This window comes from Macrosteles quadrilineatus, unplaced genomic scaffold (genome assembly GCF_028750875.1).
Source record: "Macrosteles quadrilineatus isolate MER2022 unplaced genomic scaffold, UCM_ALF_1.0 Scaffold_6__1_contigs__length_79288215, whole genome shotgun sequence".
NCBI lineage: Eukaryota > Metazoa > Arthropoda > Insecta > Hemiptera > Cicadellidae > Macrosteles > Macrosteles quadrilineatus.
The window spans coordinates 6,639,341-6,667,062 of NW_026542599.1; the positions used below are offsets into that span (position 1 = coordinate 6,639,341).

The 27,722-nt window shown below is 37.1% G+C and overlaps 1 protein-coding gene across 2 annotated transcripts; it reads right to left on the minus strand.

Moving 5' to 3' along the window:
• Nucleotides 1-3,071: 3,071 nt before the first annotated feature.
• LOC128997176 (U3 small nucleolar RNA-associated protein 4 homolog) lies at nucleotides 3,072-26,384 on the minus strand. 2 transcript variants are annotated; one of them, XM_054422771.1, is made up of 15 exons: nucleotides 26,353-26,384; nucleotides 21,608-21,779; nucleotides 16,617-16,685; nucleotides 15,465-15,549; nucleotides 14,135-14,452; nucleotides 13,565-13,702; nucleotides 12,866-12,936; nucleotides 10,728-10,997; nucleotides 9,960-10,152; nucleotides 8,848-8,948; nucleotides 8,482-8,577; nucleotides 7,807-7,989; nucleotides 6,381-6,518; nucleotides 5,971-6,095; nucleotides 3,072-4,003 (listed from the first exon to the last, which is right to left on the minus strand). In XM_054422771.1, the coding sequence occupies exons 1-14, from the start codon at nucleotides 26,361-26,363 to the stop codon at nucleotides 5,976-5,978; spliced, it is 1,965 nt and encodes a 654-aa protein (XP_054278746.1). In that variant the 5' UTR covers nucleotides 26,364-26,384; the 3' UTR covers nucleotides 3,072-4,003; nucleotides 5,971-5,975. The 2 variants fall into 2 exon arrangements, with proteins under 2 accessions (XP_054278746.1, XP_054278745.1); XM_054422770.1 differs by lacking the exon at nucleotides 26,353-26,384 and adding an exon at nucleotides 25,732-25,948.
• Nucleotides 26,385-27,722: the final 1,338 nt, after the last annotated feature.

Genomic DNA, 27,722 nt, shown 5'->3' on the forward strand with positions numbered 1-27,722 from the left:
TTGCTTCTTTTAAGATAAATTTTCTTACTCTTTGCTTATCACTAAAACACATAAAGTAATGCGTAAAAAGAAAGTGCTATATTTTGAAGTCTCTAGATGCTACTTGATGACCAAATTATGTAAATCACAAAAAAAAAACTTTGAATAAAGTGGTTGAACTCATGGTGGAAGGAAAAAACATAGGTGTGCTATTCCCACATATTCTGACGTCACTCGGATTGCAAACAAAAGATCACCTGATTGTAACTGTCAAATTAGTATGTATTTGTTTTGATTTGACTGTTATTGTTTTTGTAATAATAAAAACAATAACAACCAAATCAAAACAAATACATATACTAATTTGACAGTTACAATCAGGTGATCTTTTGTTTGCAATCCGAGTGACGACAGAATATTTGGGAATAGCACACCTATGTTTTTTCCTTCCACCATGGGTTGAACTAGTCAAGTTGAATGCAGAGCTAAGAACTCATTTTTCTTAAAGATTATTGGAATAGGTTAATTAATCCTCTTGGCTTTTAATGTTTTCTTAAGAGGAATATGTCATATGTTTTCTAGTAACTTTCATACCTTTGATCTAAATTTCAGTAAGCAAGTAAGCTCAGATTAATATACATACAACATTGTTTATGTTCAATGCTACAACATAGGACGAACTTTCATTGAATATCACCATAGCCTTCTATATTACTTGATTCTATATTACAAATCCAATAACTCCTATCATCAAGGCAGTGTATTTCTCTGTTGCTTGGAAACCATTGTTGAGTTTTAGCATCATAGGGTAGGTACCTACATCACTAAGATATCCTATGAGATAAATAAAAAAAGTAAGTTAAAACTCCCTTATATTAAGTGTAAAATGCAAAAATTGTTCCAATCCACTTTGAAATAAATATTTGTTGCACATTATATATACATTTAACATTATATGACATTTTATATACAAAAAAGTTAATCTATGTTAATGATGGTGGTAGGAAAAATATTGTGTGTATTAGGAGCACAAACAGTCATTGGCTCTCAAGTGTATGGTCACACTCAGCTGAAGCTTTGTGCAGCCATGTACAGTAGAGGCTAAGAAGTACTTTGTGCACTTTAATACACAAATAGCTATTGTAGTAAATCAGCTAATTATTTAAAGACTAGTTAATTGATAAAAATTATTGGCTTTAACATAAGTACAATTATTATGGAAGGCGATTTCTACAAAACACTTGTCCTCCATTAATAATGGACGGATTTTTACAAACGATGTGGCAAAATTAAGTATTTTTTGTGTAGACCAATTCACCAATTCATGTAATAAAAGTCCTCGGGCTTTGACCCACAGGTCATCAAAATCACAATGTATTTCTTATTAAGAAAATATTTTGTTTTAAACATACGAATCATTTGTATTAATTACAGCTGTCCATAAACATGATACACACAAGAGCGTTCGTTTTCAGTTTCGATAACTGGAGTGATTGATTACATTATCTTTGAGTTGACTCTTTTAAGACATAGGAAATTATTATGATTGTTATTGGTTTTGAAATAACGCCTGTAATACTTTCCGATTGCTCCAATTTGAGCAACAGGTGCACTAGTTTTACTTATTCCTTTAGTTATTCCTATAGTTTTACTTATTATTGGTATTTACTTATTTGGTTTTACTTATTATTTATTATTATTAGTTTAATTTATTTTTGTATAAGAATAACAAGGTTAATGAAAAAATGTATTTATTTTGATCAGGTCAATCCATTTCCAGAAAATGGCTTCAGAGGGTACAACCAAACGCAAGGAGACAGTTCCGAAAAAACAATATCTATATGATATGGTTAAATGTGATGGACAATTGTAAGTAAAGTAAATATTGAAATTTTTACTATCTACTTAAAAAGCCTGCTGAAGATACAGTTATTCGTTATTGGTATTGTACTATGTGAAATTCTAGCCACTTTTAAAACTTAATAAGTACTTTCAGTAATCTTATGCTGCACTGTTTTTTCTTTGTTACGTTACTTGATTTTAAACAACCCTGTTTATATAAGTAAGATTGGATAGAAGAAAAAAAAACATGAATTGAGAGCAAACTGTGCAAAATTACACATTCCTTCTGATACATCAATGTAAAAATCAGTTGATGTAGTTTTATTTTCAAACGCATACTATTCAGAGGTTGTCATATAGGCCCTACTGTAAAAGTAAACATTCATTCTTTTCCAGCAAGGAGATGATCACGATGCAGGAGTTAGCAAGGGACGAGTGGGAAACCAAATGGGGGTTTCTAAAAAGAGAACATATACTGAAGGTATAAAATCAATAATAATGCTTAACCTCACATAATGATATTTAATACAAAACACCCAAGCCGCTATTAACCCGGCTTGAGTGTTTACAGATGATTTTAAAATTTGTAAGTGTTAGATTACAATAAAAACCACTTGAATCAACCATTAAACTTTGTGGATGACTGACAGATCTACGAAGAATTGTCTGAGGAACTCGACCTATCAAGAGATTTCATGGTCAACAGAAGAGCCAAGAAGACATTCTCGCCGGAGTACATAGTAAAACAACCGATGGTTCGGTCACCACCGGTCCCGACTCTCACTTCAGGTTGGTGAAAACCAATTAACCTATCAGTGCGATCGTTATTACATAAATAGTAGACAGTAGACACACATTTTGGTTCACACTTTGCATCTATGACTCATAAATTCACATTGCCTTTCTCGTAAAGGAAAAAAAGTTATCACAGCCTCTTGTGTGTTTTGAGTTGTTTGGTACATGCAGATGTATGCAATTCTTGTTTACTGTTTAGTTTAGAAAAGTACTGCAGATTATTTATTTGTTCCACATGAAGTGAGGTTTAAAGAGTATTCATTCACTTTTGTACAACTTCTGATGATTTTGACTTTTTTAGTTTAAAATAGGATCCATTTCTGGAATATTTGAACAAAATAGAGTTTACTGTACCAATTAAACATAGGGTAAATATCACAAAAAAAAGCTTATGAAGAAAAATTGTTGTAAAGAGTAGGTTCAAACAAAACTAGGGGAGTAATCAATCAAAGAGGCAAAGTTTGATAAAAATATATTTACAAAACAAAATGCTGTGCACTGAAAACAACCTCATTATTCACAGGACATACAAAATAGCACAAATACGAGTAACATAAAAGGAGCATTACAGGTTGAATAAATTGATTTTGACAGTTTTATGGCTCAATTGTGGTATAGCAATTGAAGATAAGGGAAGTAAAAAAAATTCTTTTTCAACTAATCAGAGCTGAGATTTTAAAATATTTTGGATCCCACACATTGATTCCAATCAGTCTGGTTAATTCAAATATCTATGGTCTAACCAATATTGTTTTGCAACCTGAATCAGTAACAGAGATTTCAAATTGTTTACACTCTTTATAAAGCATTACATATATTAATTATTTACTTGAAGTAGTTTAGAAGTAGTTAAATCTAGTGTTGGATATAAACCATTAACTTAAGATTTTGGGTATTAATTTTCATAATTGTAGCGCATGTTGATTTTGATAGGTTTGTTTGAAGTACAGTAATACTAGGGTGTGTTATTTAAACCATTAGATACAATCACATTTAGGACTAATTTTCCGTACTCATTAAAAAGGATACGTTTTTTAATTTGGGATCAACTTTTTCCTTACAAACTTTGAAGGAAACCCAAAATATAATAATCAATATTTTCTCCTGATTTAAATAGTTAAAAATTATAAAAACTGAATCCAATAGCTAACATTAGCACACTGTAGTAATACCATACTTCAAAAACTTGCAATAGTAAAGTATTTATTTGTAAGAAGTTGTGAATGTGGTGTCAGGTATGGTCGGCTGGCGTTCGTCAGACAGCCGTTGCTCTCTAGAGATCGTTGGTCCATTGTATGTTTCACCGACCTCCACCATCGACCCACCACGGAGAGAACAAGATCTGCCTCTTCATCAAACGCACATACATCTCGGCTGAAACTCGCATCTATAACATAGCACACAGACTGTCTTAACATTACAGCAGAAATGAGCTTCACTTATTTTATGTATAGATTGCTCTTAAATTAAGGTCTCCATTAAACTAATGTTGCGTGAAGGGAATGAGAAAGCTAGCCCTGGCCAGGAGGGATGCGGATGAACAGCTTACAAGGTCAGAACCCTACTGTGGTGCCCTGATTAGTTTAGGAGCTTAAGTCCGAGCCTGAATAAAGGTCCATATGGCAGGGTTGCCACCAGCCATGTAAACCTTGAATTATGCATGAACTTTTGTGACCATGAAAAAATGCATGGACTATGCATGAATTGGACCACAAGTTTTTGAAAACCATGAATAATGATTCACTACTAAATTTGCTATATAAAAAATAAATCACATTTAAAAACAGTACGATTGTACGAAAACAAAGAAAACGATCAGAAATAATTGCTTAGATCATTCGAGGTCAGATGCTGATGTCAGCTGAGTCTTCTCATGGACTGTAGGCCTATGTAGTTCAAAAAATCTATCTAATTTTAATAGGCTACATTATTTAATATCAACCGGAATAATACAAGATTTTTCATGGGGGGGATAAAACAGAATTTCCTTGGCCGGGTGAGCGGGATCTTTGTTTTATTTGTGTGGAAAGATTGAGTTAGGCATAATTTAATTCTTCTCCAATTTTTCATTTGGAATAGCTCGCCTTGTTGTGTTTTTAATTTTGTTTTAAAAGTATAAATCACACAAATAGTAGAATTTTTTGTATGAAAAGTTGTTCTATACCAACACACAAAGAAACATGACTGTTAAACGTACCTTTCTGAAATCAGCAAAACTTATATTTGCGCTGAAGTTATAAGCAAATATAAGGTACATAATTATAGGAGCGCATCAACCATATTTTTTTTATTTATTTACCAACGAAAGCCATGAATTCTGCATGCTTTTTTTCGTCCCACTATGGTGGCAGCCCTTAGATGGCAGAGGCCTGGAGCACCAACCCAGGACTAAGGACGACAAAAACACAAGTAGACCCCTCAAGGAAGGATTGGAAAGTCCTATTGAGCCTAAAAAAGGGGGACATCAGACTACTAGTGGGGATGCTAACTGGGCACGACCCCATTAGGAAACACCTTAGAACCATTGAAAGGTCAGACAGACCAATGCGCAAAAATGAGGTGGACACCTGTGAACACTTGTGGCTGGACTGTCTGGCCTTCGTCCTAAAAAGGTTAAAATCTCTAGGAATTCTGCCACTCAACCCTGCGGAGATGAGAAGAATGGGCGTCTCACAGTTTCTAGACTAAGCCAAAAGCCTAGGACTGTCAGACTGAGCAACAGATCAAAGTACCCCTACCCCTCCCCTGACAAAGTAAAAAAAACACCTGTCCCAGCCAAGTGGACTAATTCAAATCGCGGCAACGTAAATTTTCTTTCTTAACGTTTTCAAATACTTTGGCTAACCAGGGAAGCCAGTAGAACAGTAGTGGATGAAGTGAGAAGCAAGATTTGTACTAGCTTGTACCCTAGCTTGGCTGAGACGGGACCATGATGGAGACCTTAATTTACGGACAACATTTGTAATAGCCTAGTCAAACGATGTTCATCTTTATTTGTAAAGCTCCTTTGTCACATTTATCTAAAAATATAATACAGTTTTTAAATTGTGTAAAACTGTGAAGATTTTGGTTATTTTTACTTAGTGTGAAAACCAAAACGAGTCTTACCTCGATTTCTGTCAGTGTTGCCTAAGATGGCAATTTACTCTACCTACACCTGAAAACTAGAGCACTGAGACTCCTTTTGTATGCCTATTTCTGTGTTCACAAAATTTTGAGAACTTAATGCTATTTGAATCTTTATTCATAAAGGTAAGGAATGTGGTGCGGTCCCAATTCATTCGGATAGTTGTAGTTGCACTGTACTCCCAATAGTTTCTTGGGTATGAATGGCCTTAGGAGAGAGTGACTTACATCCACTACATGGCTCCAAAGTGCTTCTGCTTCAGAGGGGCTGGCAGTTTTTCCATCAAAGACAGAGGGTTGATCTCTACTGCCACCATCTCTCCTTCTCCCAGGCAACCAAAGTACACGAGATGCTGCAGACACAAACTTGGTTAATCACCAATATTAAGCAGTTATTCACAAGTGTACTGTGCGGTTTATCACATTTTCATTTATTAATCAATTTAGTTTCCCCGGTGAAAAATAATTCAGATTAAAATTGGCAACGATTCTACCTTTGTTCAGATTACTCAAATCATCAGTCAGTACAATATTATATCAACCCAGCAGATGCACAGGCAAAATTTTGTTTATGTCTGGATTCCAAAGATCTTAAATATCCCAATATCATGTGATTTGATTTACACACTAAGCACTACCTTGTACTTCTTGATGACATGGAAGGCGTGTTGAGGTGTGTTGCTGGGAGGGTACTGGTTACTGTTGTCTCCAGGGTCTAGTCCATTGGAGTGTGACAACTCCAGTCGAGGGATCTTGGCCTCGGTCGAGGGTAGAGTCTACATGCAAATAGAGAACAGTGTGTTACTAACACATAGCATAGGTTGTAAGAGAATAGGATTAATAAAATTGCCACTTAGTTTTACAAAATCTTCTGAGTAGTTTTAATCATCTGTGAAATTAAATTAATTAAAAAAAAGGCAAAGAAAGATAGTTATTCTTTTTGTTGCCAGATAGACTAATCAATATTTACCTCCTAAAGCTCCAAATGATAACTTTGAAAGCCTAAGACGCAAAATCCTAGGTTGATTTTTTAAATGGATTCAGGCCTATAATTAAAGTAATCTTTACGGCAGAAGTTATTTTAGTGTGCAATTTTGGCTAGCGGACTTCAGTGGAAAAACAGACGTACACCTAATTTTAAATTTATTAGGCCTACCTTAAAAAATGTAGGAACTTTTTCACCATTAATTTTGGATTTAACAGTTTCTTTTTTCATCCAAATTTTTTCCTTGAGTCTTAGACATTAACTCTGCCATAGCGACCAATTGGCTTATCGACAATGCAGGTATTTTAAACCACTTAACACGTTCAGTGCGGCATACCTTCAAACAGGCGCTCGATAATGGCGGCGAGGCCCGGGCGAAGCCCCGCAGCGCAACTGAATCGGTAAACGCAATTGGCATTCAAATATTTCAGTCTGACGAATAAAAAAAGAGCAGCGGTGATTGTGCTGTGCTAGCCCGAGAGTGGACGTAGTTCACTGAAACACCCAAAGGTAGCAGCACTGCCTGGATTCGTAGCCAGTGTCTTTGTAAAGTGGCTTGAAAAGAGAAAATTGCCGGAACCGGGACAAAAGTATTGCTAGACGGGATTTTACGGGAAATTTTAGTACCAACCTACACCAGACTAAAGCTTAAATAATCTAAGCTACAGGCTGGCAACGATTATAACATTTCCCGGCAATGGCTGAGCTCACACTAAACTAATGTGGAGAGAGTGGCATGACGTCAGCTTTAGCTGATGTCCGCCACCAGTGCTCCGCACTTAACGTGTTAAACCATTATTTAATACAAACTACTGTGCTAACAGGATGTAGGATGTATAGGTTCCTGTTGTGACAGTAAGGAATCCCCCTTTGAATTAGTGTTTTGCCTATGAAACTTTGACTTACTGCATGTTCCAAATCGGCCTGCCTCTGCTAGCACATTGAAATGCCGCGTGTACCAAAATGCATGGTGAAACTTTGAAATATAAAGAGATTCTCCACGGACTGAGCTTTTATTTTGACGTTATCAAGTGTTTGAATTACCAAGAGTAGTGTGTACGATGAAACACTAGGAATACCTTGCACTTGTCAATAACACAGATGGTGGAGTCGTCATGCAGGAGGATGATGTCTTTGTTGGCAGGATCAAACACCACGTTGGACACCGTGAAGCTTCGCCCCAACCACTGTTTGGGGTGGTTGTCACTCAACCCTCTTGAGAACTTTGTGTACTTCTTCCTCTCCAGTGAAAACTCGACAATCTGAAAAATGTTTCAGCTTTTAGAGACAAAGCGCTATCTAATTCAAAAGTATTTTATGTGTAAAAAATGAGCTGTATCAGCTTTTTATTCTAAATTTTTTTTGAACCCCATTGAAACCCATTGCTTGGTGAAGTAATAAGTGAGTATTGAATTTAAACTGTTTTCAAAAATTAAAACAATGAAAAATGTCATGCGGTTAACAACATATGGTCAACAAAGTACTTGAGGAAAACTTTAAAACTTTTAACTGCTATTGTTTACTTTCTGCAGACGGCTGTTCTAGATTGCAGCCAACCTAAAATGTGTTATTTCTTTCCATTTTCTACATAACTGCGGATCATTCATACATTTAAATCTATTGGTTATTTCAAATATTCATTTCAACAAATCATACATTATTTGCTATTTATTTTATCTAAACAGAAACAATGGTAGATAGCAAAATTATTGTATTCACACTTATAATGAAAAAAGATAATATTTAGGACTAACCTTGTGGTCACAGTAGACGACCACCAGATGATTGGTGATTGGTTGGATAGCCATCGCTGTCGGTGCACAGTGATACCTCGGCAGCGTGCAGTAGTGCTGCAACATCAACCAACTGTTACGTCACATGAGGTAATTGGAAGAGAGAAGAGAGGCATCATAATGTTAGAGGAAGGGTTAGATTGTTAGGGCATGTGGGTATAACCGATGAGCTAGTATATTACAAGTCCAATCATTGGACTCTTTATTAATCAATGTTATAGAGTGAGCTTCAAGATTTACAGTGACAGACTTTGTTGATTCTAAAGAAAGATTCTATTGATGATTACACTAAAACTTCAGTCCTCAGTTCAACAACAAGTAACGTACCTTTCCGTTTGACCAGACGACAATATTCGCTCGTCTGTCGGCTGCTATGATGTATTGGTTGTCAACGGAGATGCAGATGAGGTGAACAACATCCGACATAACTGAAACATTAAAAAAAGTATCATAAAAGAGTTCTCACTTTGCATGCAAATTTAAAGTAGAAAAATTAACCATTCACAGCGGTTTGATAAGCTTTCCTCGTCATGCATAAAAACTCACTGCTACAGTTTGACGAGATCTGCTTGTCATGGCGGCAGGGTTGCGACATTCAAAACAGTGAACTATTTCAAACTAGTACTGTAAAAAACACATTGTCGATAACGCCTTTAGTTCAAAACAAAATTAAGAAAGAAATATGTTCATAGAATTATTACTATTTTAAAGAAAAATAAGTTTCAGTTATTTATATTGGGCTTGATATGAGACAAAACTAATGTAGCAGAGTCCGGCGGCATTGAAAAAATTGTGCCAAAACTGGACCAAGCTGTTCTTAACCACTACACTAGCTGTTCATCCTACACTAATATTTGATTAAAATATGCATCTAAGTGACGTCCTCATCTCAAATGATAATATAAACGTAATAATAGTGAAACATGACGTTTTTCAAAAAGATATTGTAAAGTTTTGCTGAAATTTGTCATGATGAGATAGCTCATATTCCTCATTGTCTTTGAAGAAAGTCATTTTGGGCTCTGTCCCAGTGGCACTGGAGTTTCCCATGTTTACCTTATGGGTATTCATATTTAAAAGGAATCAAAGAATATTGACAGCCATTTCAACAACAAATAAATTGGGTTCTATGAAGTTCAATAGCATCAAAAAGTTATAAGGTTCAACAACAGAGTGCAGCACTAATATTCATTTGGTTCTTCACATTAGGAAGCAATGGTACAGCAGCTTGTATACTGTATTTATATTTGTCAAATATATAAAAATATTTGCATTTGAACGGATGGTGTTTTTGGCCTCTGGGGACCACAAAATGAAAAAGTTAGTCAGTCTCAAGGCTAGGTCTTACGTTGAAACCTACGGCAATAGCTTATTCTTTACATAGGAAATTTTCTTATAGACAGAAAATTTGCTAAAAACTTAAAAATAATCGAACTAACGGTTATCAGTGAGAGGGGCGAAGGTGTGAGTAAGTGTCGGCCCGGCATCCAAGCTCAGCTCAAACACTAACAGGTTGTTGTGGTTGGTTGCGCACACCAGCCAGCCGCAGTCCGGTGAGAACTGAGCGCAGTGGACTGCGTTGCACTCGGCACTCAAACCACTCACTCTGGACAACCGCGGCTCCTTGGGCTCCTGGAAAATACACAAGAACTGTCAGCGGAATTTCTCACAACACAACACAATCTGAGTAGGTATTGTCAAGTTGAAATCTTAAGAGTCAAATTGTAGCTTTTTTCCGAAGATGTATGGCTGCAACCATAGCCTAACAAAAGGCTGCAGCGAGCAATGTGGCAACGTCACACTAGCTGGCCTATTGCCATGGTAATAACAAAAGTGTTAATGAAAAAATTGCGCAGACGCTCCATATGAATTAGCGCTACAGCTGTTTCCAATAGGCCGGAACTGCAGCGTTGCCACTTTTGTCTCGCTGCATCTTCGATTTAAGGAGGCTATGCTGTGACGCAGCCATTTTTTCAGTATTTTTGTCAGTTTATCCACACTTAGACCTGAAGTCTATGATTCAGCAGTATACCAATTATCAATCATTTAGATCCTCTGATAGTAGAAGCCCACCATCTGGTTTTGGACTCAAGTACTCAAGATGATTGTGTAATTTTTTTCTGATTAGATTTTTAAGACAAAAAAACTGTTACTTACCTCTAACTTAATATCAATTAGCTACACAATTTATCACAAGCCTGACATACCGTATCCAAGTCTAACGAGTAGAGTCTGAACAGAGTATCAGTCGAGTAGGCAATCCACTTCGCATCACTTGATACAGCGGCGCACCTGATATGTTGGCTGTCCTTGCTGAGCAGTTGTACCAACTTAACAGCATCCTGGGCCAGAGGCAGAGAGTGTTGAGTGTTGGCAGGTTGGCTAACCTGAGTGCACCCTAGTCGCCATAACTCTAAGTACGTTGTGTACCTCAAAAGGAGACATCTCGCCTCGGGGGCTAAGTACACACACGGCGACTGCAAAGTGAAAATTTAACAGTAAGAAGTTGTACTATTGATTGTATAGCAAAGAGAATGGAGAATCATGATATTATAATCATGAGAAGTATAAAAGCTTGAAAAATGTAATAAAGGGTTTTTAAGTAAGAAATGGGATGAAGTTAAGAAAGAAGATATAAGAAGGGGGATAGCGATAGGCCTAATTGAAGATAAGAGGGAGAGGGTAAAAATCAAGACGGAGATAGAAAGATGGTTTGTGTTAAGATTTATGACTAAATAAGTTAATCAATATAAAATATGGTTACTTATATTTTGTCAGTTCGTCCTTTCCTTTGTTACTTCAATTGATGTTAAGTTGATATATGAGTTGTTGAATTGCAATGTTCTTATGTGGCACTATAATCAATGTTTTTTTAAATAAAATTAGGGATGGTCAAGTCTCGAAATTTCGGGAAATTTTCGGGAAATTTTCAATCTCGTTATACGAGACGAGATTACTTTTTGGCCGAGATTTTTATCGAGACGAGAATAAAAAAAAAAATAAAAACGCTTGCAGAAAGTCAATGCAATACCCGCAATACAGGAGCGTGTTGTAGTTGCGTTTCCTTTTCGAAGGCGTTCTTATTTAATTAATTCTTTTAATGTAAATATTACTTAATTCTTTTAATGTAAATATTACTTTCATTATTTTAATAATATTACTTTAATAACATTTGAGAAGTTTTGTTAAGTGTAAGCAGTGTGAGGAATGTTTTATTACTATAAAAAAGTCAAAACAAGTAACTATTTTATAAAAATTAATATTGCTTTTATTTTATGATTTATTTTATTTTAGGATAAGTTGAACGCTATCCTAACTGATATCACCATGTTTCCTAATCGTAGGCATTTTTAATAAGTTAGGCGTGATTAATAAAAAAATGTTATGCTGATGTTATTTAATGAAAGATTGTAAATATTCTTGCCTATTATCATTATTTTAGTATTTAAACAGTCATCTAACAATGTTACAAAATCAGGTAAAAATTTTGAACGTGCATTTCCCGTTGTGTATGAGAAGAGAAATCTCGTCTCGATCTCGTCTCAAAATTTTATGAGAAATAAAAAATCTCGTCTCGTCTCGAACTAAAAATCCAATCTCGTCCATCCCTAAATAAAATTAAATATTTTTTTGTTCTTTCATGCAGAGCCATATTTACTTAAGAAAAAAATAATCTACATGTTCGAACATGTTGTCGCTTGCAAGACGAGGGGAGTGTAGGACTGTTCAAAATTTTAAATAGTAAAACAATTATTTTGGCATTCAAGCTCAGCTAAACATGTAAACTACAACAGTTTATTAAAGTTTTTGTAATTTTCTCTGCATCCATTAGACATACAATAACGAACGGTTTAATCTAAATAAATAATTTGTTTTTATGAGCTCAACAAAAGAAAGAACAAAACTTCTTTCTACTGTACACTGTTTGTGTGTACTGTGTTTTTTCTGTCTGTTTCTTCTTTTTTCTGTACTGTACTTAGAAACTGTGAAATTTTATATCTTGGGGGTAAAAATGGGAAAAACACAATTTTCAACCCATTAAACCCCGTTCCTCATTGTACGCAAAACTGGTTGAATCAACGTAGAACGTAGGTTTACATGTTTATATCAAATTTCATCAAAATTTGATTTTTTTTACTAAAGTTATCATGTCAATAGAGATTTCATATGAATTGGAACAGATGGTGTTTTTGGTCTCTGGGAACATCAAAGCAAACAGTTAATTTGTCCAGGGTTTAGGTCTTTCTATGAGACCTAGGGTAATAGCTTATTCCCGTACAGGAATACTCGTAAGCTAGGGAAATTCGCTCATCTGAAAGTAGAAAAGCTAGTTTTAATTACCAACCTGTAATAATGGAGGATATCTTAGGTGAACTTTGGGCGGGTAGCTGCTCAATGCTAGATAACCGTCCACCCCTGTAACAGGCGAGAGAATAAGATTAACAGCTGTTATGCTCTAAGAAAGAGTGACACTTACATAATGTAATAATTACTTTACTAAACTAAAGTTGTTAGCATGATGTATTTTATGTCAACTTCACAAGAAAACAACTACCAAAAACTATGATTTCAAACAGCTAAGTAATTTTGTTGTAAAAAAATGTCTGGTCTTTTTGATTTTTCATAACTGTTCCTAATTTGGGTTGGTGGAAAACTATGGCATAAACTATTTTTTTAAACAGAAAACCCATAATCTAGAACACCTCAAAATTTAAACTAGCAACTTATGTGACCAAAAGTTGCTTAAGACTAAGCTATGTGACTGGATGCTATTTTGAAATTAATTTTAGTTAGCAACATTAAGTGATCAACTACATTTATTGTTTGTGTATCATAGTGGTTATAGTCCTAGCGTTTAAGTCTGAAAGTTGCTGTTTCGATTTAAAAAGCAATATCAGTTGCCGATTTGTCGTTGAGCTATCAAAAGGTCGAGGCAGCATCTGTTACTACATGAACAGAGTTTTAACTGTTCCTTAAAAAAAACATAAAAAAATGCCAATGTCATGGTTAAAAATAAAATTAATGCGAAAAACACTTTATTTACCTCCTGAGAAGAGTCGGCCATGACAGTAGGCCAGAGCTCGGACGTCATGGTCATGTATTCTCCGCTGAATGGATCTCACCCATTTGACTCCGTCCTTCATTTGTATCTTCTCAAACGTGGCGATCAGTGGGTCAACACCTGCACGATTCAACAGTTCAATATCAAAGAAACGGTAAAGAGTATGACATATTACAAGCCTAGGTTTTAAGGATTTCAAAGGATAGCAGGCTGAATTGTAAAAACCACTGGCACAAAAACACCAAAATTCTACCATAATAAGAATATTCCACTGCATGTGAGAGCAATTCCAAATAAGGGAAGTTTCAAAATAAAACCGTTAGAGATCAATTGTACCGTATTACAGTCATGATGATAAAGAACAATGCAATAAAAGATTAGAATTGATTTATTTGTTATTATTAGCAAGAGTTTTGCCAAAACAATTCTTTCTTGTTGCACATGGGAAACTCCAATCTCAAAAATCAGGAAGGAAATACCAATACTGACCAGCCCAAAGTATATGGACCCCTAAGAGAATATAAATTAAACAATATTACCGAGCCCACTCACCTGCAGCGTACACTGTGGTTTGTTGATCGTCCAAGCAGACACTCAACACATCAGCCTTGTGGCTCTGATGACTGGCTATGTTGGTACCAGTGCTGCCATCCCACATGCTCAGCTTGCCTCTAGAGTCTCCAGTGATGATCGTAAAGTCATCAGTGACAGTGACACACCACACGATGGTCGGTCTGTTGGTCATTGCTCGTCCTGTGGTCATCTTGTGTATGGCATGTCCTGTCTTGACGTTCCATATCCTGACAGCATCCTCTGAGCCCGTCACAATCCTCTCTCCTGTTGCGTCCCAAGCCAAGCACATAATGCGACCTGTTGGGTAAAATATCTCATTGAAGATAACCTTTTATGTGTTTCTATTAGTCCCTGTACTCAGTTGAAAAAGCACTTCAAAAGTATACTTCAATACTTCAGTACACAAAAGTATAGTTTAAAATCAACTTTCTCAGGTCTGCAAAAGAAAAGTAAGATACAGAGGAAACACTCAATGTTACACTAAGTGGTGTCTAGCACTAGTCCCTGGTGTCTAGGGCAAAGTCCAACATCACCCCCTCGCCCTCGCCCTCATGTACTACAGCGCTCATGGTGGGACACGCACCCTGTGCAATAAGCGCGTTTCCTCTGTACCTTACTTGGAGCTAAGCTTGATCCCTTAAAAAAATTTATGTGGAAGCGTATAATTCAACTATTGATACAAATTTATCATAACTCTTTAAGTTTATTCGTAAGTTAAATAAAATCATCAAGCTATTATAGGCCTAGCTTATTTGATCTCTTTTCATCTACTGAACTTTTTAAGTCTTGCAACAAGTCTACTAGAATCCAAGGACTTGCCCTTAAATCATGGTTCTATGTTTTTAGTAACCTTTTTAAGTACAGTTTAGGCCAACTGTTTAGGCTAAATTTTGTCCAAGAGGAAAATAATATTTGTCAAAACTCATGACCTCCCTAAACTTTGAATATGTACAATTTTGCTTAAAAATACCAGAAATCATCTTTTACGATAAACAAAATATGTTTTTTTTACATATACACTTCATAGTTTGTCACCATACATCAATAGGGGCCTGTGAATTATAAATCTGGCCCTAACTATGCACTACTGATCTATGCAAGAGTAAAGTCACACTGCAGTGATAAGGCCATGCAGATAGTCGGTGTAAAGTAAAACCAGCTGTCTGGCTTACCAGCTCAAAAGATTTCCATGAGCTATGACGCTACCAACCTATATGCTGTAATTTAAACAGCTGAACCACAAATCTGTCCACAATTTTGTATCATACTGATCTTCAATCACATTCAGTGAACTGTCTCCAACACTTACCTTCTTGTTTGTCTAAAATCTTTTCATAGAGTAAACTGTCGTCCATGACTTGAAACAGGTTGATATAGCCATCTTCAGTTCCAGCCTAGAAGTAATATTGTCGAATAATTATTTGATATTATCATTAGTAACTAAATACTCATTGAAAAACATTTAATTATTCATTGGTTATAGAATTAAAGGACCTAAACAGCAGTTCAGACACAACTTATTTAGTTTATTAGTTTATTATATATAAACTTGTTAGTTTATCAATAGATTTTTATGCCCTCTGCTCTTTAGTCTATTTATTTACTTATTTACTTATTTATTTATTATTTATTATTATTTATTTATTTATTAGGTATTTATTTATTTGTACACGGATACACTATTAACAGGACAATTTCTGTGTGACAACTAACTATTTCAGTACATAAGTAATGAAAAAGACCGGAGACAACAAGATTTCATGAACAAGACATAATAAAAATAACCTCAAAATTCACTATAACTAGCAGGAAAAAAATACTATAGATTCTGAGCCTATTCAAAAATGTAAGGTCAGTTTGCAAATCTACACGCTTAGAACACCTTATTCTACCCCATTTTACAACTAAAAACCGTGATAATTCAGCAGTTTTTAGTATAATCAAGATATTTTTTTTCTAAAATGAGTCTCTTCTACCTTAAGATACATAACTAAGTTTCATGAAGATCAGTTGAGAAAATTCAAAGATAAAATTGTTTAACTTATATGTAAAAAGTACAAAATGGCAAATAAAATATCTGGTTAACCAAACGATTTTGGAAAAATGTTAATCTCGATTTTCTCTTTATTTTGACCCATGGAATCACTGCGTAAATTATATCCCCACCTTTATTGAACAACCTGTATAACTGGGAGACGAGTTATTGTAAATTACTATTTCTTTTTATTTGGTTAAACGAGGTTTTAAATTGAAATAACAAGAAACAATTTGTAAACAAAAACAAGATCTTAGCGGCACTTGGCAGAACTTAATGAAGTTGTCTCCAACAGGTCCACAAGGATGACAAATTTACCAAGGGACCTGTTTTATCTATGTTAGTACTGAGAAATCAAGTTTATAAAAACACCGCTTCTTCAATATTAAAAGTCTAGTAGCTAGTTTTATTAGTTAAGAAACTCACCGCAATCATACCATCTTTATTGTTTAGAGCCATGCACCAACAGGGTCCAGACGTTACTGGTACGTTGTACTGGAACACACATCATTTATATATAGATATAGATTTATTTACAAGGATATATTTAGTGTTTGTAGTGTGTTAGTGTCAAAATACAAGGGCTATCCAGAAAGTAGATTACGTTTTTGTCTGTATCCGCTAGGGACGGGGCTAGCGCGACCATCTTGGTGTTAGTTCGTTATGCAGCTCAGTCGGCATCTAGCCGTGCTAGTAAGAGGTTTCTACTGTCCTCCGTTGAGTTACTGTGACAGCTTAAAATTTCTGTGTTAACTGAAAATGCTGCAAACTGTGAAGTACGTGCAGTTATAAGGTTTTTGACTGCAACTGATAGAAATCTATCGGCAACTTTGTGAAGTTTATGAGGAAAACATTATTATTGAAGGTGGAGTACATCAGTGGGTCATCAAATTTAAAAATGGCTGAACTAACGTTCACGACGAAGAACGAAGTGGAAGACCCATCATTGTGACTGCCGAACATGTTGAAAAAGTCAATGCCGATGTCCGTAATACTCGAAAGCTCACTATGGGTTTTGCACGAGATCATAACGGAAAAGCTTGGTTACCAAACTGACAAACTGTAACCAAAGAGTCCATTCATTTTTTTTTTTTGCACGCACTTCATAGTTTTGCAGCATTTTCAATTAACACAGACATTTTAAACTGTCACAATAACTCAACGGAGTAGGCTATAGCAGAAACCTCTTACTAGCACGGCTAGATGCCAACTGAGCTGCATAACGAACAAACACCAAGATGGTCGCACTAGACCTGCCCCTAAGCAGATACAGACAAAAACGTTATCTGCTTTCTGGATAGCCCTCGTATTTCATAATTTCATACATAAATTAAAGTTAATTTAATTTGTAAGAGAAAGCTTTGTGTAAAGCCTGGAAGAGAACCTTTATACCTCCCCGTTTAAGTTAGCTCAACTTAAAGTTAATTTAATTTGTAAGAGAAAGCTTTGTGTAAAGCCTTGAAGAGAACCTTTATACCTCCCCGTTTAAGTTAGCTCGACTTAAAGCTAATTTAGTTTTATATAGGCCTACCTAACCATTGTTATCTAATAGATTATTAAATTGGATAGCAATCTAAGATACTTAGTTGTGGGTTCTAGGTATTATAGGTCTTATTTTAGGTTAGGTTAGTTATTTTTGACACCATTCTGAATAGAAAAACTCACAAATAAAGAAATTTGTTTTGATTTGTCTCTTTAATCTTGTAGTTTTCTTCTCTTCTACGAAAATGCCTTTTTCAAATGCCGGTAGGAAATATTGAAATGAAATGAAATGAAATTAAAAAATCCTTCTTTATTGAGGCGAACTTAGGACCTCATGGTCCTTTCTTACAGTTAACCTCTAAAAAACTAATGATAACAACAAAATAATAACAAAAAATACAACACAGTTTGTAACAAAACAAGTTATAAAATATCATAATTTATTTAATCTTCACTAACATACATTCACACACACACACGTACACCCTCTTTTGCATCTAGGCCTATCGCACGCCATCCCGCCAAGCCACGGCCATCCGCTCAAGGTAATATCCTTTCAGCGTCACCATCAGTCGGGATCGGTTTTCTATGGATTTAATGTGAAAAGGTATGGAGTTCCATAGGCAGCATGCTGTTACTAAAAATGATTTGTTATAAACAGTTGTTCTGTGATGAGGAATGCGAAGCGTCCAGAGCGGGTATCCCTTGCGCCTCTTTCATTCAAAAATTTAAAATTCTTTGCAAGATAATTTGGAATTCCAAGATTGATGGCCGAATGAGTAATGAAAAGTATTCGTATTTTTCTGATGTCTTTTAATTTCAAAATTGATTCATTAATGTAATAGGGTGTGACATGGTCATCACGCCTAAGATTGAACAAGAATCGAACACAATAATTTTGTACACGTTGTAATTTTGTTGCCAAAGCCACAGTCATATCATTAACCACGGTGTTGCAGTAGTTGAAGTGTGGAAACACAAGTGATTTGACCAGTAAGAGTTTAATGTGAAAAGGTAGAAGTCGTTGCATCTTCTTCAGTGTGTGAACAGAGGCAAACACTCTTTTACAAGTGCTTACCACTGCGTCAGTCCAGTCCAATGTCCGGTTTAAAATCAAACCAAGACTTTTTACTTTGTCCTGGTATTGCAAAGTGGTTCCATTTACAGTGATGTTTGGTAAAATGTTTAAGTCCACTTTGTTGAGTAACCGTGAGTGACCTATGATGATTGGCTTTGTCTTGTCAGGATTGAGTCTAAGTCCATTCCTTTCTGCCCATTGAACAATTCTGTCGATGTCGTGGTTCATCAAGTGTATAGTTTCACTTGCATCGCTCACTTTAAAATGAGAATAGATTTGCAAGTCGTCAGCGTACAAATGAAACTTCACATGATGTAGAACTGTACTGATGTCATTGATGTAAATGGTGAAAAGCAGAGGACCAAGAATTGAACCCTAGGGAACTCCGCAGGGAACATGTCTCCAGTCGGACGTCAAGTTCTCATGAAACACACACTGCTTTCGGCTCTGAAGAAATGATCTCATCCATTTTAGTGAATTATCAGAAAAACCTAAAAGTTGGAGTTTAGCTAGAAGAATGCTATGGTTTACGGTATCGAAGGCTTTACTGAAGTCAAATAATGTTAAGATAGTACATTGGCTGCGATCCATAGCATATCGTATGTCATCAGTTACATGAAGCATTGCTGTTTCAGTGCTGTATGATTTACGAAAACCTGGTTGAAAGCTATTGAGGATGTTATTTTGTGCCAAGAAATCAGAAACTTGAGAGTGAATGACTCTTTCTAGTGCTTTAGAAAGGGCGGGAAGAATGCTAATTGGTCTGTAGTCTTGTGGGAGAGAGGGGGATGAGATTTTATTCAAGGGACGGACAAGCGCAGACTTCCACTTTTCTGGAAAAATACCTGATCTTAGTGAAGTATCTATATCTATAAAAGAGGAACTATGTATGTATGTATGTGTGTGTGTGTGTGTGTGTGTGTGTGTGTATACGTTATGGACTCCGAAACCGCTCGACAGATTGTAATGAAACTTTCAGGCATTATTAAGCATCTTTCAAGGATGGTTCGAGTGAAGTTTGGTGCAGATCCGTTAAAAGGGCTCTGCCCCAGAGGGTTTTAAGTGGGCCAATGTCAGACTTTTTTATCTACAATGTTTACAAATAAATATAATTTAAAAGCAGATGTTTACTTTCACCAACTGTTTTGTAGGTTTGAATAATCACAACATTCTGTATTAGCATTAGTCGTGATTTGAAATAGTGCCACAGTGTTTCTACAGATTGCAGCACAGAAAACTATTTTACTTCTGAATAAGTCCAAATGTATTAAACCCCAATCGCAGCACACCTGTGCACTTAACAACGTTTAAATTCTCCAATGTTAAATATTAAAACATATAAACCGTTATCAAAGTACTGTATGATAAACAATAAAAGGGATGACTTTTTTTTAATTTATGACAACAGCTAATTTGCAACCAAAAGGTGAGTGAGCGTAGCGAACGAACATCAACCTGGAGGCGATTAAGCGTAGCGAACGAGCTAACCTGAAAACAAGTGAGCGCAGCGAACGATTTCCAACCTGAAGGTGAGTGAGCGTAGCGATCAAACTTCAACCAGGACGTGATTGAGCCATGCAAATACTTATGAAGTTAAGCGGGGCAAAGCCCGCGGGTACAGCTAGTTAAATATGAAAGTTAATGTTGGAAGGAGAGCAAACAAGATTCGTTTAATTAAAGAAATTGGGATTCTGTCAGAACCAGTGGCGTCAGACGTTAACCGCCTTATAGCCTTCAAAACATCAATTTGCAATATTGGCTTGAAGTTAAATTTAGTGATGGAATTTGGCAAGGGACGTAATTTTAACTCAGTTAAATGGTTCTGAATTATTGAACCGTTTGCCTGTGATGATACTGATAAAAAATAATTATTTAAATCGTTCAAGGGAATTGATATGGGAACAACTTTAACTTGCTTTCCAAATCCAAAACGTTTTAGATTACGCCAGCAAACGGCAGAGGATTGCTTTCCTTCGGAAAACAATCTATGAAAATATTGGAGTCGAGCATTACGTTAATGTTGTTTTACTTGATTTCTAAGCTGGCGGTAGTGAGCCATGAGCCCCTGATCCCTAGTTCTTTTGGCTCTGCGATGGACTGAGTCCCGCCGAGCCATTAAGCCAATGATCTCCTCACTAATCCAAGGAACGGATCGACTTTTACTAACCCTACGGTTGACAATTGGAGCGTGCTTGTCATATAATTTTAAAATGGTTTCATTAAGTGAATCGACCATATCATCAACTGACTCCAGGGTATGTATGGAGTGCCAAGGCGTTAAATTTACATAAGACAAAAAATTTGCTTCATTAAAATTTCTAAAATTTCTGTAAGAGATAAGCTTTTGTTTGGGCTTAATATTGAACTGTCTAAAGTGGTTAGGCCTCCTTATAGATGGCTTGGATCATTAACAGTTAGGGGCCTACACCATTTTCAAACTGTGTGTGACTTAGTAACTACCTAGCCTAGTTAATCTAGTTAACTTGGTACTGTACCGGTTAACTAACAATTAAGTAACTTAGGACAAAAGAAAATGTAGATTACAATTTATTTTACTGATGAATATTGTCTTTTATTTCGTGTTTTTACACCCTTTACTCGACAGTAGGTTAATTTATACCATCATGCCGTGAAATGTTGATTTATTTGTTTAACAAACAAACCATTTAAACGATACAAACAAATACTCTATAGACTGCTGGATTAATTGAATTAACTATGGTAATCCTAGTAATACATGAGATAACAAGTTGTATTATCAGGATACAAGTAGGCCTAAACAAGTTTCATGAGAAAAACATGATTGTGGAAAATTTAAGCGTCAACGTTCAATCACACGTTACTTAATGAAGAATACCTTTGGTAGAAGAGTAAGAAGATTATGCTCATTGATCATTCCGTTCAATCCACTGCTGAAAAGGCGACCGTTGTACCAGACTAAACTCTCAACAGAATGGTCGGTACTCAGCAACACTCGGTCTATGTGAGGGGTGTGGCTCAAGTCCCATATCTCTATGGTATTGTTTGACCTGAAAATATTGAATCCAATTTAGACAATCAGCTATTTCAAACGGACCAAATTTTAGTTGGTAAGAGCTGGGCTAGTGGTAGAGCGCAGGACTTCGCTCCCTGAGGTCCCAGGTTCAAATCCCACCAGATCTCCAATGGATTTGATATTATAGGTCTCGCCACCCTAAGTTGAGGCAGCCCAGACGGATGGGCAGGGTCATTATCGGCCGGTCCCGCCCGACCCTTTATAATCCGATTAGTGACACTTCCATGAACGCTCTAGTTCCATAATTGTCATTAACAAAGTTAAAAACCGATGTATAAATTTAGTCTTTTACATTAATAACGTCGATTTAACAAACATTTCCGTTTTTGTCCCATCGAAATCGGACAATGTTTACGGTTTTTGGATTTTGGGATCTACACTACTTTGTTTTTTGTTTATAGCTCACAAACCGTAAACATTGTCCGATTTTGATGGGATGAAAACGGAAATGTTTGTTAAATTGACGTTATTAATGTAAAAGACTAAATTTATACATCGGTTTTTAACTTTGTTAATGACAATTATGGAACTAGAGCGTTCACGGAAGTGTCACTAATCGGATTATAAAGGGTCGGGCGGGACCGGCCGATAATGACCCTGTCCGTCCGTCTGGGCTGCCTCAACTTAGGGCGGCGAGACCTATAGTAAGTGGTAATAGCCCTATGTCTAGCCTGAAGTAAATGTGAAAAACAATTCGCGTAGTATACTAGGACAAGAAAAAATAAAAAGAAGGAAGAAAAGTTGGTGAAACATTTTTATTCAGTATTTTATAATTGAAAAAGGTAGGAAGCTACAATAAACTACAGCCAAGTTGACAGCTTTATATTTCAGCGAGACTCAACGGACAGTCCAGGTTTTAAGTTTGTGTTAAGGAAAAAGGTCAAAGGTTGACTGAATAAGAAAAATACCCCCGCCGCAGCAAACCTGCAGACTAAGCGAATTTCCATTCTCAGCCTGATTGGATTTACAGTAAAATGTCTGCTTAGAAAAATCACATTTTATTCCCTATTTAAATAGAATTAGTTCAATTAGAACCGTACTTAGGTTTGCTGCAACAGGGAGGGTAAACAAGTTTTTTTTTTTTTTAATAGTAATAGTTTAGTAAGAAATTATGTGTTTTTCAAATTTGATCAAAATATGTTCATAAACAAGCAGACTACACAACAGTTTACTTATTATAAGAATAACATGGGAATTTTAAATTTTTTTTAACTTTCTCTTTTACCATTAGGTAAAAATAACCTTTCCATATTTTAAATTATTTGTTTTTTAAGCTCTACAAAATTGTTTGGAAAGAAATTGCTAAATTTTAAGTTTTTTGGATCCATTTTTTGACCCATTTTTACCCCATAAGCTCCCGTTCCAATAGTCCCATCATACTGGTTCACGAACTCCTTCAAATAAATGTAGGATCACACGTGTACCTATAGCAAATTTCATCAAAATCGGATCATTTTTAACGAGTTATCGTGCTAACGGACATATACAGGGTGTTTAAAAAAAGGTGGGGACATAAGTTACGTAGGGATTTCTTGGATCAAAGTAAAGAGAAAATCAAGAATAACATTTTTTCCAAAATCGCTTCATTAACCATATATCTGCCATTTTGTATTTTTTACATTACTTAATTTGTATCTTTGATAATGATTTGTAGCCTATCGTAATTTTTCAACTGATATTTATGAAACTTGGTAGATATGTTAAGGTAGAAGAGACCCATGTTAGGAAAAAATATCATCTTTCGGGTACAGTTTCTTAACTGGGCTAAGTTTGTGACGGCCCCATTACAGATCAGCTGGGGAGGTTTATGCTACACCCTCAAGAAACCCTGTCAATACCGTCACAAAAACTTTGCTTTATTTCAAATATAAAAGGAGGGTCTGTAATATTTGACTGTATTAACCTCCCAACTTTTGCGTCAGCCAGATTCCTCATCATGGAATATTCCGTTAGCCAAGGCTCAGTACTAGGCCAGACCAACGTTCCCAGAAGTGTAGCGCACGTGGCTGGAATTTGAAGAGCTCAGTTCAGCGAATCGCTCGATGAAATCAGTAACCCCGCAACTGCAGTTTGCCTAACGCCCCGATTGATCGTTAGGCAGCAGCACTATGCAGTGTTGCACCGACGTCACGCGGCATAGCCGCAACGTTGATTGGATGTTGCCCCTCCACGGCCAACTTGACGATGGACGGAGGACACTCAGTTGAGTTAGTCTGAATTCAATTCTGTCGGTCATCTAAATTTCCGCGTCCGCGTCGCCTTTCCCCATAGCCTCCTCGGAAGGCTATGTTTCCCATTCTTCTAAATGCAACTAATCATGAAAATATCTTAACATTGTAGATCCAAACAACTTAGGCCTATTTCAGAATTGTATTCTCTCTTTCTTGCCAACTAGTTAGTATTTGTGATTATAAGTTATTTGTGTTTGTATTTAAACTAAACGTAAATTAATTATAAGTAGGCCTACACCAAGTCGGAAGCTACAATTTGTTCTTGTTACAATTTCAATAAATTACTGTTCGTAGCGAATTCTCGGCTGCACTTTATTTAGGTCCTACACTCATTCGAATGAAAATATCGATTAGGCCTATTCGATTGTTTCGTTCGATATATCGTTTGGTTAGTTAGGTTAGGGTAACCTTATCTAACTAACCAAACGATATATCGAATGAAACAATCGATTAATCGATATATCCATCGATATTTTCAACCGAATGAGTGTAGGACCTAAAGTAAAGTGCAGCCGAATTGTCTTTGTTTCATTCGGCTCCCTGTCACAAGTTTATGCTAATGTCAATTGAAACTATCAAATTGAATATATTGATTAATAGGTAGGCCTAATCGATATTTTTAACCCTATCAATTATAAAATGAAACTGTCATAAACTAACCAACTAACCAAACTTGCTGATAATGAAAAAACGAATGAAGGTTTACTAATCAGATCGACAGTTTCAATCGGTATAAGCATAGCCCAGTTAAGAAACTGTAACTTACGCACTTGTGTGAACCTGGCAATAACTTGGCAATAACTAGTGCGCGCGCCCGATAAAATCTATTGCTGGCCGTATTGCGGAGAAATACGTCCGCGAGCAATATTACCGATGATGCCAACAGATAGAGGACACTTTAACGGACACGACAGTATCAATATCATGTACCTGGGGGATAAGTTAGGGGGGGTAAAACCAGTAATAAGTAGTGCGCGCGCTGGATAAAATCTATTGCTAGCCGTATTGCGGAGAAATACGTCCGCGAGCAATATTACCGATGATGCCAACCGATAGAGGACACTTTAACGGACACGACAGTATCAATATCATGTACCTGGAGGATAAAATAAGGGGGGTACAACCAGCAATAAGTAGTGCGCGCGCCCGAAAAAATCTATTGCTGGCCGTATTGCGGAGAAATACGTCCGCGAGCAATATTACCGATGATGCCAACAGATAGAGGACACTTTAACGGACACGACAGTATCAACATCATGTACCTGGGGGATTAGTTAAGGGGGATATAACCAGCAAAAAGTAGAGAGCGCACACGATAAAATCTATTGCCGGCCGTATTGCGGAAAAATACGTCCGCGAGCAATATTACCGATGATGCCAACAGATAGAGGACACTTTAACGGACACGACAGTATCAACATCATGTAGCCTACCTGGAGGATAAAATAAGGGGGGTACAACCAGCAATAAGTAGTGCGCGCGCCCGATAAAATCTATTGCCGTCCGTATTGCGGAAAAATACGTCCGCGAGCAATATTACCGATGATGCCAACAGATAGAGGACACTTTAATGGACACGACAGTATCAACATACATCAAAACATACAATCAAGCATGCGAGATTATTGGAGGCAATCTGAAATAACACAATATTTAAGCCTATGATACAATCTTATCTTAGGCTAGCCTACTTACCGTGAAAGTGCTAATCTTTTGGTATCTTTTTCATAACTGATACAGTGAATAGCATTTGCATCTGGATTGTAAAACCTCACGCTGTGAATACGATGGTAAGACATATTTTAAATGTTTGTTGTTATAAAATTTATTAATTAATAATAACATAACCTGTAAATAAAAAGGTAAACAATCCACCACATGGACCCTCTTTGGACCGATGACCGATTGGCGATCATCGGGCGAGACCACGGCCTACACACTTGAGGTATATTGAGGTGGCATTGAGTGCTTTGAATAGTGCAAGAACTGGACCCGCAAGGTGACTTATCGTTGTGCTGTAGCACGGCCGCCTTTAACTCCAGGCCGCGGCCTTCGAACTGGCAACGTCGCAGGTGGTGTTGTAACAGCTAATTTTTTTGGAAGCAACTAATGGTATTTGTGTATTTACGAATGATTGATTACTGGACCATGACAATATTGACTCCGCTTAAAAATGTACAGATATAGATTTTAATTCATATTGATTCAATTTTCAATTAATTCTGTATGTTTTATTTTCAATATCTTAATACATTTATGTTCATAAATTAAAAATTAACTCAATAAAGTGCGAATTAATTAATGAACTGATGTCACCTGTCTGCCATGTTATCTTATGGGACGTGACGTCTATCACTGAACAACACCTTGAAAGGAAACACCGATGACTTAATCACTCCATTGGACGCAGCACTAAGAATGTGGCCCTTTAAAGGCACCACCGATGACTCGAACACTCCACTGGACGCTGCACTGAGAGTGTGGCCCTTTAAAGCAACCACCGATAACTCGAACACTCCACTGGATGCTGCCCTGGGAGTGTGGCCCTTTAGAGGCACCAACGTTGACTCGATTACTCCACTGGACGCTGCATTTGAGAGTGTGGCCCTTAAAAGGAAACACCGATGACTTGATTACTCCATTGGACGAGGCACTCAGAATGTGGCCCTTTAAAGGCACCACCAAACACCCGAAAACTCCACTGGACGCAGCACTAAGAATGTGGTCCTTTATAGGCACCACAAAAAATCGATCACTCTCCGGACGCGGCACTAAGAGTGTGGCCCTTTAAAGGCACCACCAAAGACTCGATCACTCCACTGGACGCGGCACAGAGAGTGTGGCCCTTTAAAGGCACCACCAAAGACCCGATCACTCCACTTGACGCGGCACAGAGAGTGTGGCCCTTTAAAGGCACCACCAAAGACCCGATCACTCTCTGGATGCGGCACTAAGAGTGTGGCCCTTTAAAGGCACCACCAAAGACCCGATCACTCCACTGGACGCAGCACTAAGATTGTGGCCCTTTAAAGGCACCACCAAAAACTCGATCACTCCCTGGACGCGGCACTAAGAGTGTGGCCCTTTAAAAAGGCACCACCAAAGACCCGATCACTCCAATGGACGCAGCACTAAGAATGTGGCCCTTTAAAGGCACCACCAAAAACTCGATCACTCTCTGGACGCGGCACTAAGAGTGTGGCCCTTTAAAGGCACCACCAAAGACTCGATCACTCCACTGGACGTTGCACTGAAAGTGTGGCCCTTTAGAGGCACCACCAAAAACTCGATCACTCCACCAGACGCAGCACTGAGGGTGTGGCCCTTTAGAGGCACAACCGATGACTCGATCACTCCATTGGACGTGGCACTGAGAGTGTGGCCCTTAAGAGGCATCACCGATGACTCGAAAACTCCACTGGATGCTGCCCTGAGAGTGTGGCACTTTAGAGCAACCACCGATGACTCGAACACTCCACTGGATGCTGCCCTGAGAGTGTGGCACTTTAGAGGCACCATCGTTGACTCGATTACTCCACTGGACGCTGCATTTGAGAGTGTGGCCCTTGAAAGGAAACACTGATGACTTGATTACTCCATTGGACGCGACCCTCAGAATGTGGCCCTTTAATGGCACCACCAAAGACTCGATCACTTCACTGGACGCAGCACTAAGAATGTGGCCC